At 41.2% G+C, this 19026-nt stretch overlaps 1 protein-coding gene across 1 annotated transcript in view; it reads right to left on the bottom strand.

Annotated features, from left to right (window-relative positions):
* Pex3 (peroxisomal biogenesis factor 3) overlaps positions 1-19026 on the bottom strand; it is a 28606-nt gene that overhangs the window by 4577 nt on the left and 5003 nt on the right. The window contains exons 2-9 of the mRNA XM_051206165.1: positions 17261-17392; positions 12935-13016; positions 7214-7257; positions 5911-6035; positions 5609-5675; positions 5473-5527; positions 3541-3709; positions 126-196 (exon numbers count right to left, since the gene is read on the bottom strand). Coding sequence (XP_051062122.1) covers positions 126-196; positions 3541-3709; positions 5473-5527; positions 5609-5675; positions 5911-6035; positions 7214-7257; positions 12935-13016; positions 17261-17392 — 745 coding nt within the window. The remainder of the gene's footprint in view (positions 1-125; positions 197-3540; positions 3710-5472; positions 5528-5608; positions 5676-5910; positions 6036-7213; positions 7258-12934; positions 13017-17260; positions 17393-19026) is intronic.

Here is a 19026-nt window from a genome sequence, read left to right on the forward strand (position 1 = left end):
TATATAAAGGAGTGGAATAGATTAAACTTTTAATTTTCACGTAATAGTATACTGAATCAGGAAACATTAGAAAATAGCCTTACTTACACTGAAAATACAACTACATTTATATGGACTCTACATACCTTTCCAACATGTCCCTTGTCTCATTGAGAAGTTTAATAGTGGTAATATCTCTTGGAGAAAGCCCATAGGCCTGTAAAATTAGAATTCTAGACTTTAGAGTTTCAAACAATACAAAGTCATGACTGAAGTAATCACATTAGAAACTTAAGGGTTTGGGAAATCTGAATGCCTCTGCTTTGCCAACACCCAAACCGTCAAATTAAAAAAAAAAAAAAAAATTATGAAGGTTTATGTCTGGTGACACTTTGTTTATGATCTAACAAATAAAGTTTGTTGGAGGATCAGAGAGCAAAGCTAGCCACACTAATTGGCCATGGAGGCCAGGTAGCAGTGGCCCACATCTTTAATCCCTGCACTAGGGAGACAGAGGCAGACGGATGTCTGTGAGTTCAAGGCTACCCTGGGCTACACTAGATTGAATCTGTCTAAAAGAGACACAGCTCACACAAAGGTTAGTCCAGCACTTGAGATCACATGCCTTTACTCCCAGCGCCAGGAAGGTAGAGACAGGACTGAGAGAGGGATTTTAAGAGGGAGGAAACAAGAGAGAGATGCAGTCTAAGGATTCGTAGAGATGGACGCAGTCTAGGCAGTTTGAGGCAACAGTCTAGGCAGACCATCTGAGGGTTCCTAGAGACAGGACTGCCCTTTGGTCTAAGGATTTGGTAGAGCTTAGAACTAGTGGCTGGCTGTTTTGCTTCTCTGATCTTTCAGTTCCCAACCCTCCAATATCTGACTCCATTTTTTTTTACTATTAATACCAATTAGAGTTCATGCTACATTTATGTAAACATGCAAGTAGTACTTAAGAAATGAATTGAAATATACTTTGTAAGGCTTAATTTGTTTGTTTGTTTTGGGTATTTCTAGCATCCACAGACAAAGTAACAGACATTAAGGGCTGGGGTGGTGGCTCTGTGAGTGAGTACGAGGCCATGTTCTACAAACCTGGACCCGGGTGAAAATCCCCAGTGCTCCTGTAAAAGTCCAGGTATGGGTACACACGCTTAAAGCACTAGCATTAAGGAGCAGATGCTAGTGGCTCCCAGAACTTGTTGGCCAGCTAGTCTAGCCAAAATGTGGAGCTCCATCTTCAGTGAGGGCAACAAGGTGTAAGCATCAAAGGAGACACGCCTGCACTCATGTACACATGCTTGTGCACGGGTGCAGAGCATCACAGGAGACACGCCTGCACTCATGTACACATGCTTGTGCACGGGTGCAGAGCATCACAGGAGACACGCCTGCACTCATGTACACATGCTTGTGCACGGGTGCAGAGCATCACAGGAGACACGCCTGCACTCATGTACACATGCTTGTGCACGGGTGCAGAGCATCACAGGAGACACGCCTGCACTCATGTACACATGCTTGTGCACGGGTGCAGAGCATCACAGGAGACACGCCTGCACTCATGTACACATGCTTGTGCACGGGTGCAGAGCATCACAGGAGACACGCCTGCACTCATGTACACATGCTTGTGCACGGGTGCAGAGCATCACAGGAGACACGCCTGCACTCATGTACACATGCTTGTGCACGGGTGCAGAGCATCACAGGAGACACGCCTGCACTCATGTACAGTTTCAGGGATGTGCCCCACACCTTCACTACACAGAGTGCAGCCCAACACGCTCCAAACTAAAAGTCTTTCTTGCACCTTTGAGAACTTTTCTTAGGATGTGTAGGTTTTCCCCCGCCCCACCCCCGCTTTCTTTACATTAGTGTGAGGCTCTGCGTGTCCCTTTTATCTAAAGTGTCATGCTTCAATTCAGTACGACCTGTGTCACGCTCCTGCCCTCGCTCATCCCTCCGCATCAGTTTTGCTCTGTTCCGTGGCTGACTTCTGATGTCTGGACACTGTTCTGTGAGTCCAGACTGTTAGCCCCTGCCTCAGGCTCCCGAGTGCACCACCACCACGACTGGCACTTTCATTAACCCTGTCTCACTTGCCCTCCTTCTTCAAGTCAGGGTTAATCTTTCAACTCTAAGACTCCGTTTACGGATTATAATTTTTCTCTCGTCCCCCTCCTTCCCGGGTTCCGTCCTTCCTCCCATCCATCTATCCATTTTTCCCTTTTCCTTCTTGCCTAACCTTGAATCTAGTGTCTCTCAGCACACAAATAGATCATCATCCGAGTCCCTGGGGAAGAGAAAACTCTTAGGCAATGAAAAGGAACATTCTAGTCTACAGGGCCTCCCTGCTGGAAAACAATCCATTCCAGGCTTCTTCAGCCGTACATGAGAGCTACTCTTTTTCAATGGCTGAGAAGGGATTCAGTTGAGCCTATAAATAATAATAATGTCAAAAACCCAGTAATTTAAAAATGAGTTATATAACCTAAAACCTTTGACATTTGTATTGTTCTTAACATCTGTAACACCTGCTCAGGACACACTGGTGGGTTAATAACACCAGGCCTGGTGTTCTAACAGTTGCATGGCTAGAGAGAGATTCTTTCAGGTTGTTGTCCCATAGCCATTATTTATTCTTAAAAAAAAAAAAAAAACAAACAGACAACAACAACAACAACAAAAAAAACCAAACAAACCTTTTCATTGTCATGTGAGAGTGTGTGTGTGTGTGTGTGTGTGTGTGTGTGTGTACTCTCATGTGCTCATGCTCATGTAAGTGCGGTGCCTGAGGAGACCAGGAGAGAGCTGGAGTTCCAAATGTGTGAACCACCCACACTGAGTTCAGGTCTTACAAGACTGGCAAGCTCTCTTCACTAGGGGGCCATTTCTCCAGCCTCAACCACTCTTTTCTGTCTTCTTAGTTTTAAGGGAGTGTAATTACCTCGTATCCCCTTTCTTTTGCTTCCTCCCAACTCTTCCCATGTACCCTCCTGCCTTGTTCTCACTGAACTTCATGGCCTCTTTTTTCCTTCGTTGTTACGTAACTGTGTATGGGTGTGTGTGACACATACATGTCACAATCATTAAACAAGAGGAGACCATAAATTTAAGCAAATTTGAATGTAGTCCTAGTTTCATTAAAATTGAATTCTGTAAACTAAAGTGCAATCTTTTTATCTAGATACACAAAATTCTTCATGATCTTGTCTCCAGTACGACCTTCCTCTGGGTCCTGTTTGATCTTATGACAATGCTAGCCATACTAACCGAACTTGTCTCTCAAATTCCCAAAGTGTGATAAACTTGTAATCTCCTTTCTATTTATAGCATATATATCACAGTGTTTGGAACTTAACTACGACAATAAAAATTTGCTAAATACTCAATATTACAAGGGCTACAATGAACCATATTTACAGTTTTTCTAATGAATAATACTTCATTTAAATTGCTGAAATACAAGACTCACAAATCTATATTTCGAGAGAGTAACAGATGTATAAAATATGGAATATGAGTTAGAAAACACAGAAACGGTTATGGATTAAGTACCTGAGCTGCTAATGGCGTTTCCTCATCTGGCATCATGTATTGGCACAGTGAAGATTTGGATACATCTTTATCCGTCCAAGAAGGAGACCTATGCTGCTCCACAAGAATTCTAATTTCTTTTAGTTTTTGCTCCAAGTCCAAAAGGGACAAAGAATGTTTAAGGGAAACACTAGAGTGGAGAAAAGCCAGTCAGGTAAATTGAAAGGACACAGCACCCTCTCTTAATAAGCTGGGATCTGAAACCCTGCCCCATGTGGTCAAGCCTGAAGCTGCTGGACTGGAATGGACTGGGAAGCTAGCCACCAGGTAAGGGCCGTTTCTATAGAGCCACAGCCAGGCTTTGCACAGATTTCACAGCGAGTCCTGTCACAACGATAGATCTCACTAGGGTAAGGGGGAGGCAGGCAGGTTTTAAAATAGTTTTTGTTAATCTTGTGACTCTAATTCACTTGGAAATCAATCAATAGACAATAGAATGTAAACAATATCCCTCAGGATGCAAAGGCGGACACTGATGAAGCAGATCTGTAACAAATGTGTGTGCATCAGATTACAGAGAGTGGCCAGGTCACCCAATTCACTAGGACCGTTCTGTTCTATCTTCTACCCCCTTTACTCTGCAGGACGGACCGTTCTGTTCTAATTTCTACCCCCCTTTACTCTGCCGGACGGACCGTTCTGTTCTAATTTCTACCCCCCTCTACTCTGCAGGACGGACCGTTCTGTTCTATCTTCTACCCCCCTCTACTCAGCAGGACGGACCGTTCTGTTCTATCTTCTACCCCCCTCTACTCTGCAGGACGGACCGTTCTGTTCTATCTTCTACCCCCTTTACTCTGCAGGACGGACCGTTCTGTTCTATCTTCTACCCCCCTTTACTCTGCAGGACGGACCGTTCTGTTCTAATTTCTACCCCCCTTTACTCAGCAGGACGGACCGTTCTGTTCTATCTTCTACCCCCTTTACTCTGCAGGAAGAACTGTTCTGTTCTAATTTCTACCCCCCTCTACTCTGCAGGACGGACCGTTCTGTTCTATCTTCTACCCCCTTTACTCTGCAGGACGGACCGTTCTGTTCTATCTTCTACCCCCCTTTACTCTGCAGGACGGACCGTTCTGTTCTATCTTCTACCCCCCTTTACTCTGCAGGATGGACCGTTCTGTTCTATCTTCTACCCCCTTTACTCTGCAGGACGGACCGTTCTGTTCTATCTTCTACCCCCCTTTACTCTGCAGGATGGACCGTTCTGTTCTATCTTCTACCCCCCTCTACTCTGCAGGACGGACCGTTCTGTTCTATCTTCTACCCCCTTTACTCTGCAGGACGGACCGTTCTGTTCTATCTTCTACCCCCCTCTACTCTGCAGGACGGACCGTTCTGTTCTATCTTCTACCCCCCTCTACTCTGCAGGACGGACCGTTCTGTTCTATCTTCTACCCCCCTTTACTCTGCAGGACGGACCGTTCTGTTCTATCTTCTACCCCCTTTACTCTGCAGGACGGACCGTTCTGTTCTAATTTCTACCCCCCTTTACTCTGCAGGACGGACCGTTCTGTTCTAATTTCTACCCCCTTTACTCTGCAGGACGGACCGTTCTGTTCTATCTTCTACCCCCTTTACTCTGCAGGACGGACCGTTCTGTTCTATCTTCTACCCCCCTTTACTCTGCAGGACTGAGGAGTGAGGCCTCAAGCAGGCATGCGAAGCAAATGACTCACAAGCCCACCCAAGCCCGACCTTTTCCTTGATTTGAAATTTGGAGACAGAGGCCACTAAGCTGTCTAGGCGGGCCTTCAACTCGATCTGCCAAGCAAACCTTGAACACGGACGGGATCCTCCCACTGGGATAATGGGATGACAGAACTGTGCCACCACAACTCTTATCACCAGAATAAGGAGGTCAGAAAAGTCAAAGGAAAAAAAATGGCTTACCTTCCTAAAATCCTCTGTACAGCTTGTTTAATGACAGTGACCAACTCTGTCAGGCCTATTAAAGAAATACCAGAGCCTATTCAATTAAAACCTCTCTCAACAGTATAAACATACGCACTGCTGACTGGAATCTTACCGTCTCCAAGGAGGTGTTGAATACTTGACAAATACTGCTGCTGTACATCCGGCGGAGCAAGAATGGTCTGTATGGAACAGAGTGGAGTTAAACGAGCTAAGCTTTTGAAGGAAAAAAGTCTTTAATGTGCCAAAACGTCTACTCTCCCAAGACAACAATCAAAATGCTACAAATTCACTCAGAAAACAGAAAAGCCTGTTCCTCAGGCGTGATTAACGGTTGAAATTACTCAGAATAAGTAATATTCAGTTACCCTTTGAAAAGAGTCACAGTGTACGATGGATGGAGTGTGTTAAACTTACAGTGCCATTTTTGCCAACTGTTGCATTATCCAGGTAAATATATCCACCAATTATGTTTAACTGGACTCGCAAAAGAACGACCAGCATACACGTGCTATATACAGCTACAATACTTCTTGTGAAACCTTCGGGAAGAAAAGGAACTCTTTAGCATTGTTTTAGTAACAAAACATCAACGTTTTACTAAGCCACCAATGAACATATAAAACCACGACCTATCCCTATGACTACTTTTAATAAGCTGACTTTAGCAAATACATTTGTAAATGGATCAAGTACAAAATTATCTCAATTTAAAAGACTCTATCTCTTTATAACCTGTTTAGAATAAGTTATGTCTCTTCTCTCCCCCCCCCCCCCAGCCTTTTGTTTTTAAGCAGGACCTTACTATGTCTCAGCCTCCTAAGTGCCAGGATTTCAGGCTGTTGTCATTATGCTTGCATAGGTCTGCTTCCGAGTGTTCACAAGGCCCTGAATCCATAGGCGTGGGGATGGGGCAAGGCAAAGTCAGACCTGACTAAGCTGTGTCTGCAGAACTCAGATGTCCAGAGAGCTGGCTCAGAGTTAAAGGAGGGCGGAGCATGGAAGCTCCTGCTCCCAGTGTCAGGGAAAGAGCCCAGTAGAGAACTGGAGGAGGGGGAGGATGGGGAAACAGGAAGACTTAGCCTGCCAGCAGCACTACACACACACACAGTGTTCAGGACAGAGAAAAGGGGCACAGATGTCCACTGGGCTAAGGGATTCAGAGGTCAAAAAAGCCCTAGCGGATTCCGAAACAGAGAGATTTCTTGGGGTGCCTATGAGGACCGCTTGGGCAGAGACAAGAGCAGAAAGCAGGGTGTGCTGTAAGCATCAAAGAGAAAGTAGCAGTGAAGAAATGAAGAAAGAGAATGTAGAAATAGCTGCTCACAGGGCATGTGAGAAAGGGCAGCAGCTGAAAGGAAATACAGGGCACTCAAGAAGTTTCCTTTGTCTTCCAATAGGTGAAGACTCAGGCATCACTCAGTAGATATGTTAGCTGAAATGAAGAGACATGAAAGCTGGTATGAAGTTGTCACACACATACACAAGTCCTAGGAATGTTGTTTGATTCAAATTTTTATCACTAATGAAATTTTGCAAAATAAAGTTGCTACTTGGGTTGGGTAAAAAAGAAATTCTTTTAAAATACAAACATTAAAAATATAATACCTAATACAAGCACAATAATATCACCATTATCACCCAATAAGTATTGTCTAAAAAAAGTTCCTGTTATAAATATCTTAAGGACGGGCTGTTAAACAGAAACATGCAGGCTTACTTATTATCTTTAGGTCTTCCCATATTTCCAGCTTGTTTGAAGGCCTAAAGAAAAAAACCCAGAAAACATGAAAACAATAATCTATATAAGCAAATGTAACTTTGGACTATGCAGAGTAAAAAGTAAACTAACACATAAATAACGAAGAAACAATGCCCAGAAGATAGCAGGAAAGTGTGATTCTTTTAAGCAATGCTAACAACCACTTTTACCAGTGTATATTCTTCCATTCTGTTCCCTTTTCCTGAGCACATGCATGGTCATACTAAAACAGTAAAGAAAACCAGGAAAAGTTTCTTCCCTCTGCTTATCATCTTACGTATAATTAAGCAGATACTGTGACCATTCAAAGGTGATACTGTTTTTTTTTTTTTTTTTTTTTTTTTTTACAGCATCATTGTAAGCACACGCATTGACACACATAATTGATGCAGGACAAACTGAACTCTGAAGTTACTCTCCCCCTCGAGTTCAAATCACCGCTGGAGGATTACTTAGGTCAGCTCTTAAATCTTTTTGCATGAGCCCATTACCCTTTAATTTTTAAAAAGGAGAATGGTTTTGAGTTGATCCTGTTCTAAGCTTGCTGCAGATCTGAAATGATCCATTTCTTTAAGAGTCCTGTCTCTAGGTGCTGAGAAACATTAGAGGCTACATGGCTTCTGGATGATTCTGTATGTCCACTGCTTGTGGTCAGGTGTTATTTCTCATAATTTTCCATGTGCTAAGCTGGTCATATCAGAAGATTGTGCATTAAAGGCTTGGTAATCAGGTGGACATAACAGGGAGGCAGGGGAACTTTTAAGACTTGGAGGCTACAGGGAGGTTCTGGGTCATTAAAGACATGTCTACCGGGTTTGGAGAGCCTGGCTCATTGTGTATTCTTTGCCATTAGGTGGCAGCTTGCTCTATCATGCTTGGCCCACAATTGCCATCAGAGAGAGACCCAGTGCAGTACATCTGCCTGATCTGGACGAGAACTTTCAAAACCACAAACCAAAACAAGCCCTTTGTAGGAATTTTATTATAAGAAAAAGCCAACTAATTATATGTATATGTATAATATATATATATATATATATTATGTGCACATTTAAAAATAAATTATATCATTACTTTATACTGATAGTTTAATTCAAAGCCAGCTTTATAGGCTTTTAGCTTAATTTTGTTGATCTTATACATGCATTTTATTTGGCCAACACTAGAAATCAGTGAAAACAACAGTTATTCATCTCAGTTCAAGAATAGTAGTCTTAAAATGGTGCTACAATATTCAAAAGGGGCTAGGCTTAGTAAGTTCTAGGTGGTGTAAACATGCTTCCCTCTCCTGCTGTATTGCTTTAGACAAACGGGTATATTATTCCATGTATTTAAAGCTGCTCCTGAAATAAATGCAGACATGTAGACATACTATACAAGCTTTAATTATCTTAAAAATAAGATCACAACACATCCAGATGAGTCCACAGTGGCACAAAGGCATTCCAGTTTAAAAACATATTTATGGGCCAGCAAATTGGCTCAGTGGTTATTAGGCACCTGCTGCCAAGTTTGATGATCTTGAATTTGTTTCCAGGTCCAGCACAGTAAAAGGGGAGAACCAGCCCCTGCAAATTACTGTGTTACTTGCACACACAACACAAATACAATGTAATAAAAGTATTAGCTGCAGTGTAGCACTGGGGCACGTGAACATACTATGCAGACCTAGTGCAGTGCAACTGTGTCAAAGGACAAATACTCTTACTACTTTCAATGTCATACATATTTTTATAAAATGTAATGAATATTTTTATTAGTACACAGAGAAACAAAACACAGGCCAATAATCCTTATTATAACTGGGCACAAATTTGTGCTTCAATAAGAAACTGAGTTATGGGGCTGGAGAGATGACTAAGAGGTTCAGAGAAAATACTACTGTTCTAGAGGACCCGAGTTCGATTCTCGGCATCCTCACAATTGCTTATAACCCAGAGGCATCTGATTGTCTCCAGGCTCCCAAACATGAGCACACATATGTGCGAGTGTGTATGTGCGTCTTTGTGTGTGAATGCACAAATAATAAATCTTCAATTTAGCACTATTACTACGATTACAGCGGTGTCAGTATTACAAGACACATGTAAAAGGACAAATTAGAGCGTGGGAGCTGAATCCATACTTGCTAAACCATATTTCCTCGGGCGTGAGTGAGCAAACTAGGAAGGGCTGGGGTACTGGCACCTGCAGTTTTCAACTGCAGTACAGAGCTATCATGTATGAGCGCCTGGTTCAGATCCCAGGGTCACAAAACAAACAAAACAAAAATGCAAACACATGTAATGATCTTTTTAAGGAATTCTAATTTCAAATCACATAGGGTAGGGACCGTACTCTCTATGTAGCGTCTGTTCAAAGCACGCTTCAAGTAGACATCCAGTCCAAGTTAAAAATAACTTGGCTTTTCAGGGTTACTAAAATATCCACCTAAAACTCGACCCATGCTTGCTGCAGTGTGCTGCTGCTTGTGAGGAGGGTGTGTAAGAGTCTCTGCAACTGGTGGTTCTGTATTGCTACCATGCACCTGCCGAACAAGGCCATCAGATCATTTGTTTATCGCTTATCAGTTATGAACAAACTAATTTAAAAAGAAACCCAACTTGCTTGGCAGGTTTATAGGAGACCAGAGTTGACTGGACTCTAATAGAAAAGCAATTGTCAAGTTGAAGGTCTTGTTAGTCCTTTTTATAACAAAGGCTTTTCAAAGTGGACATCTACCAATTGCAAAATAGAAATTACAATGCAAAAGGGAAAAAAAATTCAGGTGCATAAATGTAAGAAAGAGTGAGTGAGAAGAATCCCAGCTCATCCTAAACTCTAGCATATAAGAAATTCTTTTGCTTGCACACTGAGTCAACTTTTTCATATCACCTTGCAAAGTCAAGCTTCCTCTAAGCTCCCACACTCTCCTTTAGTGTTTGTCTTTACCACGGAATTACCATAATTTGAATGTACTATATTTATCCCATCTCCCCCCTTGGCCATCAGTTCAGTGCCTCAAACATAAAGGTATTTTAGCAGGCCTTTATTCGTCTCTTTCTTGGTGCTGCAGACTGAGTTGAGGGCCTTGAGGGCGATAAGTGCAGGCTCTACCCCTGAGCTGTACACCCAGGCCCTAACCTAGTGAGAACCCTTCTAAGCATTTAGAATGCAGAGACTTGTAGGGCACAGATTTGCCAAGGAGGACCAATGCCACACATTTATTATAACTATTATCCCTTTTTAAAAAGAGAAGTCGTATTCACTTAATTTGTCTTTGCTTCCTAAATAGGACTAAAACTCATGGCAATTAAAATCTATTTATTTTTTTGTTCTTGACTCACACACATGCAACTAGTAATTAGGTATCTATTTGATTGAGATTAGTTTGTTCATATATACCTGTAGGCGGTGTTTCTGCCTTACCTGGTCCCACAGCCCTTTAGTCACAAATAAACGCACAGAGGCTTATATTAATTATAAACTGTTTGGCCAATGGCTCAGGTTTCTTATTGGCTAGCTCTCTCTTAATTACTACCCATAACTATTATTCTCTACTTTGTCTTGGCTTACCAGATAATGCCCAGTCCTTGTGCTCCCTCAGCAGCTACATGGCATCTCCCTGGCCCCTCTCTGTCTTTCTTCCTCCCAGAATCCTTCTCATCTAGTAGCCCTGCCTATACTTCCTGCCTACCTACTGGCCTAGCATCATTTACTCATCCCCCAGTGAGAGAAACATATATTCAAAGCTTACAGAAGGACCTCCCACATTATATACTTTTAATTATATAAAGTAATATATAAGCCACAATTTAACATCTGTAAAGTAGAGATTAAATTCAGTCTACTTCTGAGAATGACAATCACCTGCCACTGGTTTTATATTTTAACCTGATATAAAGTTTTAGTATAATTTCACTGTCGTTTTGGGAAGAATTCCTGGATAACAGAACATGTTTCAAAGAGGGCTGGGGATGTAGTTCAATGGCAGTATTTACCTCATATGGGTGAGGTTGCGGGGCCAGTCCCCAGTATTATAAAAGAAACAACAAAATGAAATTGTTAAGTTTGCTGCTCAACCTGTCTGAGTAGTAACTTTCTGTTTGCAAAGTGCAGATGATAACATCTGCCTCGCAGACACTGTGAAAACTGCATGAGAGCAGGTATGTGTGGAAGGCACCTAGCGCCAGGGTTGCCACAGACTCTGGAAACTGTACTTCCCCCGCCCCCCCCCCCTGGCTACATGAAGCTCATTAGAGCCACACAGACAGCTCAGTACAATCACTTTGCTGAGAGTTACTTGGTTTGGGGTGTGAGCCAGTGGTGAGCATGTACCCGACATGTATGGGCTGCTGGGTTTGGTTCCTCATCCGTGTCTTTCTCCTCTTCTCTCTCCTCCTCTGTCTCTCTCTTTCCAGCCACAAAATTTACTTGGTGAAGCCACCACTGTCCATATTTTGTTCATCAAAAGGCGCAGCCATTTGCTTTTCAGAAGTCTCCTCAAACTAGTATGGAATCACACTAACGTCTAATGCCTTTGTGAATACAAGCCACACACTAGATCACAGAAGTGGGCACTGCTTTCTGAACTGCCATAACAATTTGTCAGCATTACACATTCATGTTATATTTGTATGTCATTTTATTATTGATAAGTTTACGTGCCTTAAGCAAAACAATCTACTATGTTGCTAACACTATAAGAAACACAGTAGCGAGCATAATTTTTGTTAGCTTTACATTTCTTGTGCAGGAATATATTCTACAAACACTTGTGATATACTGTTTCTGATTTAATTAAGTTAGGGGAGATCAAAATGCAAAGCGAGCCACAGCCATAGAGCCAGGCACTGGTAACACACACCTTTAATTCCACCAGCCACACGCGTTAGTGATAAAGTCTGGGCAGTAATGGCACACGCCTTTAATCCTAGGACTCCAGGGAAAAAGGGAGATTGATTTCTGGAAGTTCAAGGCCAACCAGGGCTATATTAGAGTGAATGAATCTGAAAGAGAAACAGCTCACACAAAGGTGATCTCAGCACTTGGGATCCCAGGCCTTCAATCACAGCTCTAGATAGGAGCGGGGCATTCAGTATTCAGTTTCAGAGATTCATTCTCCAGCCACACTGAAGTCAGGACAGCCCTTTCAGCCCTAGGTAGAGGGAAGAGCTAGTGGCTGGCTGCTTGGTTTCTCTAATCTCCAGCTTGAACTCCAATATCTCTCTCTGAGTTTATATTAGTCAACAATATTATTCAGTAAACTGCTAAATAATATAAAAATGGTATAAAATGTTATATAAAGACAATATTATTGTCCATATAATTTGTATAATGAGGCAAAGTTTAAATAAAGGTAAATATTGGTTAAGTGATATATGCATTTACTTTTTAAAACTGAACCTATGTAAGCTTTAATTAAAAAATAAAGAAACAGGAATTTATGAAAAGTATTTAGTTTGGCTGGGCGTTGATGGCACATGCTTTCAATCCCAGCACTAGGGAGGCAGAGGCAGGTGGATCTCTGTGAGTTCAAGTCCAGTATAGTCTACAGAGCTAGTTCCAGGACAGGCTCCAAAGCAGAGCAGAGAAACCCTGCCTCAAAAATCAAAACAAAACAACAACAAAAAAGTATTCAGTTCATTCTATAAACTTCAACGGCATTCCGATGAGCCAAAGAACATAACTTGCTTTTACCTGTTTTTCAATAAAGCTGTTAGACTCTCAGAATTGAGTTGTTGCATTAAGGCCTCTCGTAGTGTTGGCAGCATGGACAGCACTGTAAAACAAACAGAAAATAAGGCACTCACAAATGACATGAAAACACACATTGCGTTAGTCATATTTTTTTAGGCTATATGATAATAGTAGCAACTAGCAAGAGTTGGGATAAACTGTCCAGGCTAGAGAATTCCAAGTAATTACATAAAACCATTACATGCTAATAAACCATGCATTTACTTACATCACCACAACAACATTTTATCATAATCACAGCAATACAAACAAAAACACGCAGAAGACAAAAACTGTTAACAGTGGGGTGTCTGGATGATGATCTATGGATAGTTCCTTTTCTATGGGGGACTATGCTCAAGTCTGTGCCTCTACATGTGGCAGAGGAAACACACACAGAGAAATTAAGAAAAGTTTTTAGCACGAGAACAACAATGATTTAAAAAAAAATCAAGAGATTATAAGTATCACCTTCTAGAAGGTAAAACTTGAGTAAACAATTTTTCCTTTTTGATGAGACAAGAAAATCCATATTTATATAGGACATTTCAGGTTCTACACTGCTCAACATTGAGCTTTAATTTTGCACAATCTATAGTTTCAGTAAATGTCTTCAACCTGCATGTTTCTATCTTCCTATTTGTTGAGATCACTAGCTAAAGAAGTTGCTCAGAATCTGATATCTTTGCTCTGTGTATGCAGCCTATGTGTCTACTCTAAACAGCTAGCCCCCTGTATCTGTAGACTTTGCACCTATAGATTCAAACAACTGCAGATCAAAATGTTCCAAAATTAGGTCTGTACTGAACATGTACCTACTTTTTCTTGCTATTATTCCCTAAATAACCACTTATTATATGTTATTACATAATGAAAGTACTCTAAACATGACTCCCAAGCATATGGAAGGGTGACTACAGGTTGTTGAAAATACTATTTTACTTAGTGTAACAGTTGAACATACTCAATTTTGGAGCCAATTCTTCCTGAGTACTAAGGGGGGGGGGTGAAGCCTAACAAATAAAAAACAAGGCCCTAATCCCACATTCAGAGAATGGAGTTCATGATAACTAGTTTAAAGATTGTAGTTATAACAGCCTAGTTTGAAGAATACCTTTGATAATTCTATTCTCCTCTAGCAAGCTGTATGAACATTGGAGGAATCTGCTCTCCACAAAATTTTTAAAAATTAATTTATCTCACATGTATATGTGTGCACCTGACTGTATGTCTATGCGTTGTGTGTATGCAGGAGCCAGTGGAGGTCAGACGAGGGTGTTGGGTGCCCTGGGACTGTGAGCCAGCATGTGAATGCTGGGGAGCAAACCCAGGTCCTCTGTAAGAGCAGTAAGTACTCCTAACTACTGAGCCATCCTTCCCACCACACTAAATGGTTCTGATCCAGACTCAAATACAGGACAACCTGTAGGCCTGACTCTGTGTGGAACCGAGCAAATGGTTTTCAACCTTTCTATACTCAGTCTTCTCCTCTGTAAACTGAAGGTAACGTGGACTTAGCTTAGATAACTGCCGTGGGGTTAGAAAAGCACGAATTAGGCTATGGAAATGGCCTGTGTTAACGTTGTTAGTGTTATTCTTCTTTTTGTGGCCCCGATGACATAATCTAGTCGCCTTCTTAACCCGTAAGAGGTAGGAGTGGACCTGTACCCCACACAACTCACCACTATAGTACAATTACTGTAGTTAACAATAAGTATTTCTAGAGGTTACGGTGTACTGTTTGTTCATTACAAGTTTGTGGTTTGTGTTCCATTAGAATTTTCCATTCTTATTCAATTCTTATTCAATATTCTGGACCATTCTGGATCTGTAAAATTGACTTCTCATAAAAAAAAAAAAAAAAAAAAAAAAAAATCTACCACAGTCCAAAACACAGAGTATTTTGTAGTGTGAAAATTAGTGATGCCAGCTATACACATAAGCAAAAATCATGTCATGTGTAAGTTTTAAACTCACAAAGACAAGAAAGACAAAGGAGAAAACACAGAAGCATCCCATTATCTTACAACACTCAAGGCCAAGTTAACCTCTCATGTATGCAACTAAAGTCCTCAGTGCCTCTGTGTATCCACCAAAGCTTTCTGTGATAGACATTTAATCACATTACTTGTAGCCCCCTTGTATGTAAATACCAGTAAGTCAGTTTGTCAAGCTTTTTTGGGGAGCCTATATTTTAGCTCCTAGTGATGCTAACACTATTTTTAATTGTTCACAGCCTGCTGTCTGCTGAGGGTTGTGACGGCCATGGGCATGTGCCAGCTATATCTTCTGAGAGCAGCAGAATTAACCAGCAGATTCATTACTATGTTCTTAGCCAATGAGTACTCAGGTGGGTACTCCCCAAATAGGGACCAGGACTTGTAGGCTCCTGTTAACTTGTCAAGCTTTCTTAAAACTGTGATGAGTCGTCTCAGGCTTTTATTTTTTTAGACTTGGTCTCACTACAACTGTCCTGGAACATGGAAAAAAAAGATCAGTCTGGCCTTGAACCCATAAAGAGCTGTTTGTCTCTTCCCCCTGGGATTTTAGTATTGGGACTTAAAGTGTGCACCACCATGCCTGGCTCAAGCTCTTCTAACCTCAACTCCTTCTTTCCCAAGTGTCAGATATTCCTTAACTATTCCTGCTGCCTCTCTATTATTCTTCATAAAGCATTTCCCCAAGACATTGCTCACACATCCAATTTGATTCTGGGAAACTCAGGCTGACACAGGATCTTGTCAAGCTGAGATGTACTTTGAGATCCCAAGAGTGACCTTTTACCGTTTTATAAAACCTTGCATAATAATCTCAGACAGACTATTCATATTCTCTAAAAGCTCACTGAAATGTCCTTAGTAGCAGCAGCAAGTTCAATGCGATTCGTGAGCTCATACTTTGCTGAGGGTGCCTGTGCTGAGCACTTTATGTGCATTCCCTTGTCATCTCCTCACAAACCACTTTTCTTTTTAAAGCAGGGACTCGCTATACGGCCTTGGCTGGCCTAGAACTTGATATGTAGACTAGGCTGCCCTCAAACCTGAAACAACCATCCTGCCTCAGTATCCCAAGTGCTCGGATGTGGATCAGATTTAGAGCTTCATGCATGCTAGACGAGCACTTTCACCAACTGAGGTACACACCTGGCCCCTCACAAACCATTTCTGAAGTAAGTTTAGGTCAGCTCAAAGAACACAGTATATAGAAATCAAACTGGAAACTAGACTAGCTCAGCCTCTCCTTCGGGCCTCTGTTGTCCTCACGGTGCACGTGAGCTCTGTCATTACAGACAGGATTTCATAGAATAGAAGCATATGGCTAGATATGATTGCCTCAATATAAAACTCACACTGGGCTGTGAACTATCTCTTCTTTTGATCTTAGCTTCTCTATCTGTAACATGAGGCAAGTTAGCTGCAATAGTCCTTTCAAATCTAGAGAAGTTCTACATGTAAGCTGAACAAGAAGTACTTAGCTTTGTAAATTCTTCCCTAAATTATTATTGAAGGAACTGTTGGAGAAAAAAATGAGCTCTAAACAGTGGAAAGAATAGGCTTGACAAATAACCAAAAGACTATTTTTCAAGGCCTTATACCAGTTAGAACCTAACTTCTTGCTCTCTGTAAATATAGGCAGGCTGGTTTTATTGTGGTATCTTCCCAGTAGGTTTCTGGCTCTGGTAGTTACATTATTACCATTAATTAAGTGTCCTGCTGCAGATGTAACAAGACTCAGGACTCTGCTGTGGCCTTTAAGGCCATGTGGGTCAGGCCTGCGATCTCTGCAGCTTCGTTTCCGAGCACCTGCCCATCTCTCTAGTTCCAGTGCTTGTGTGCAGTTTCTCCAATGTCAGAGGCATGCTCTCCCCTCGGGCATTCTCTCTCCTGTCCTGCCAGGCTTCTCTGCACACGCCAGCTGAGCACACTCTCCACAGGGGTGTCCGCCCCGCACAGCTTTACCTCCCTTACAGGATCCACCACTACCTAAGGTGATTTATTTGCTGCTTATCATATTTTCACCAGAGCACAGACCCTAGAGGTCAGGGAAGTTTACTATACTCTATATCCTCAGTGGCAGGCACTGCAAATATCTGCTGAGTGATAAATAAAATGAGTATTTATACTGTTTTTAAAAATTCACACTGAAATTATGTTTGTTAATAAGAACATTTGGGAGATTTAGTACCCTTTCTTTGCCTTTTCTCTAACTTGGGGCCTGAAACTATGTGAATTTAATATAAACTAACAAGCACTTTCACACATTAAATACATATATCTCTCTGCTTACCTGTCATGTTACAAGTCCTCTGGTTACTTTCAAAATGGTACTGTCGCCGAGCTTGAGCAATGTATTCTGCAGCTTCTCTTTCTTGTATTTCTCTAATTTTTTTCTGTCCATATTTTCCCAGGATATATACTCCTAAAATCATTAAAAAACCAAAGTAGTATATTCAAGTTCTAAAAATTACAAACAATATTTTAAGTATTTTTAATTAAATTATAAGGTTTATATTAGAGACAAGCTGAGAATTACAGCTTCTAAAATACCTTAGCTAATGAATTGAAAAGGGAAAGGACATTGCATATTTTACTTTCTTATTTATTTACACGTATACAATGCATTTCAATATGGCCAGCAACGAGAGAAGTGGCTGGCAAAAAGGTACTGAATTTATAAAAGTCTGGCAGCATCTTCAATAGTTAACTGAAGGTATTTTAAATGTCCACCAACAGAGAGTTATTTAAATAAATCATGATCTGTCCACATAATGGTATCTTATGTAGCTATTAAAAACCACATTGCTAAATAGTTAATGACTCAGGAAATATCTACCTTACATTATTAGGTGATAAAAGAGCATCCAGGAAGTTTTTATTATAATGTGGATTTAACTTCCAAAGTAAAATAAACTGTGATAATTGTGATTTCTCACTTTGTTTGCTTTTCTATATTTTCCATATTTTCTTCAATGAACACATAACTTTAAAAATATAATAAAAGATTTAAAGGAAAGAAAGACAGGTATACAGTCACACACGTGTTTATCCATCCATTTGTTAGAAAAACCTGAGGGGGAAAAAAAAGAATTGACATTGTCTAAAAACTACTGAACCATACAGACAGCAGGAGGACAGCATCATAACACACGGTATAAGCATATGGCAGTGTCCTGCAGTCTCTAGCACACCTAAGCAGAGATGGTATAATACAAGTGGTATATTTTTGTTTATATTCAGAAGGAGCAGCCATCGGCTTTCTTAGCCGGGAGAACGACCGAGTGTTAAAATCTGATGAATTACGCTGTGGACAACTGCACATATGGACACAACGCACTGAGGTCACTGTCACTCTTATTTCCCTCCCACTCCTGCTCACCCACATTTCCCCAGGCAGTTCCCCAGTGCCACATGGTCTGTCTTAAGCAACCATCTCTGATCAGCACCAGATATTTTGCTAAGCGGTACAATGAAGAGCAGAACTGGATTTTCATGGAACACATCGGTAAGTGTCCAAGACACTGGATTAGCGGAAACGTTTTAGAACCATGTCTGTGAACACGAATCTGCAGCTCTAGCAAGGCCTTTCTCCTCAGGGATGGCTTAACCTGGAACCCAGAAAAGGCTTCTGAGTCAAATGAGTTACAGCAACAATAGTTTGCCTTTGTTTCAGGTACATGATTTTGTCAGAGTGCCAAAGAAGAACAGAATTCAACAAGCTTATAGAGCAGGCTGTGTTACTATTTCATCTTTGTTTGCTAACAGCTGTCTGTGTGTGTGCCAGAACTTGATTTCATTATAACCTGGCAGCAAGGGTAAAGGGGACTAACCATCTCTCGTTTATGTCCACTGTAAGTAGCTCACAATATCTACAAAAGGGCTTCAAGAATTATGTATGATCTAAGTAGCTGGATTTGGTCTGTTTCTCACAGCCAGGAACTGCATAACAAACACATCCTAAATTATTTTCACTAAGACAGATGTTGTACGTGATCTAAGATGTTACACATCCTTAGATAGTTCCATAAAATCATGTGCTAAGTAGGAGTAGTATAG

The sequence above is a fragment of the Phodopus roborovskii genome, unplaced genomic scaffold (assembly GCF_943737965.1).
Source record: "Phodopus roborovskii unplaced genomic scaffold, PHOROB, whole genome shotgun sequence".
Lineage (NCBI taxonomy): Eukaryota > Metazoa > Chordata > Mammalia > Rodentia > Cricetidae > Phodopus > Phodopus roborovskii.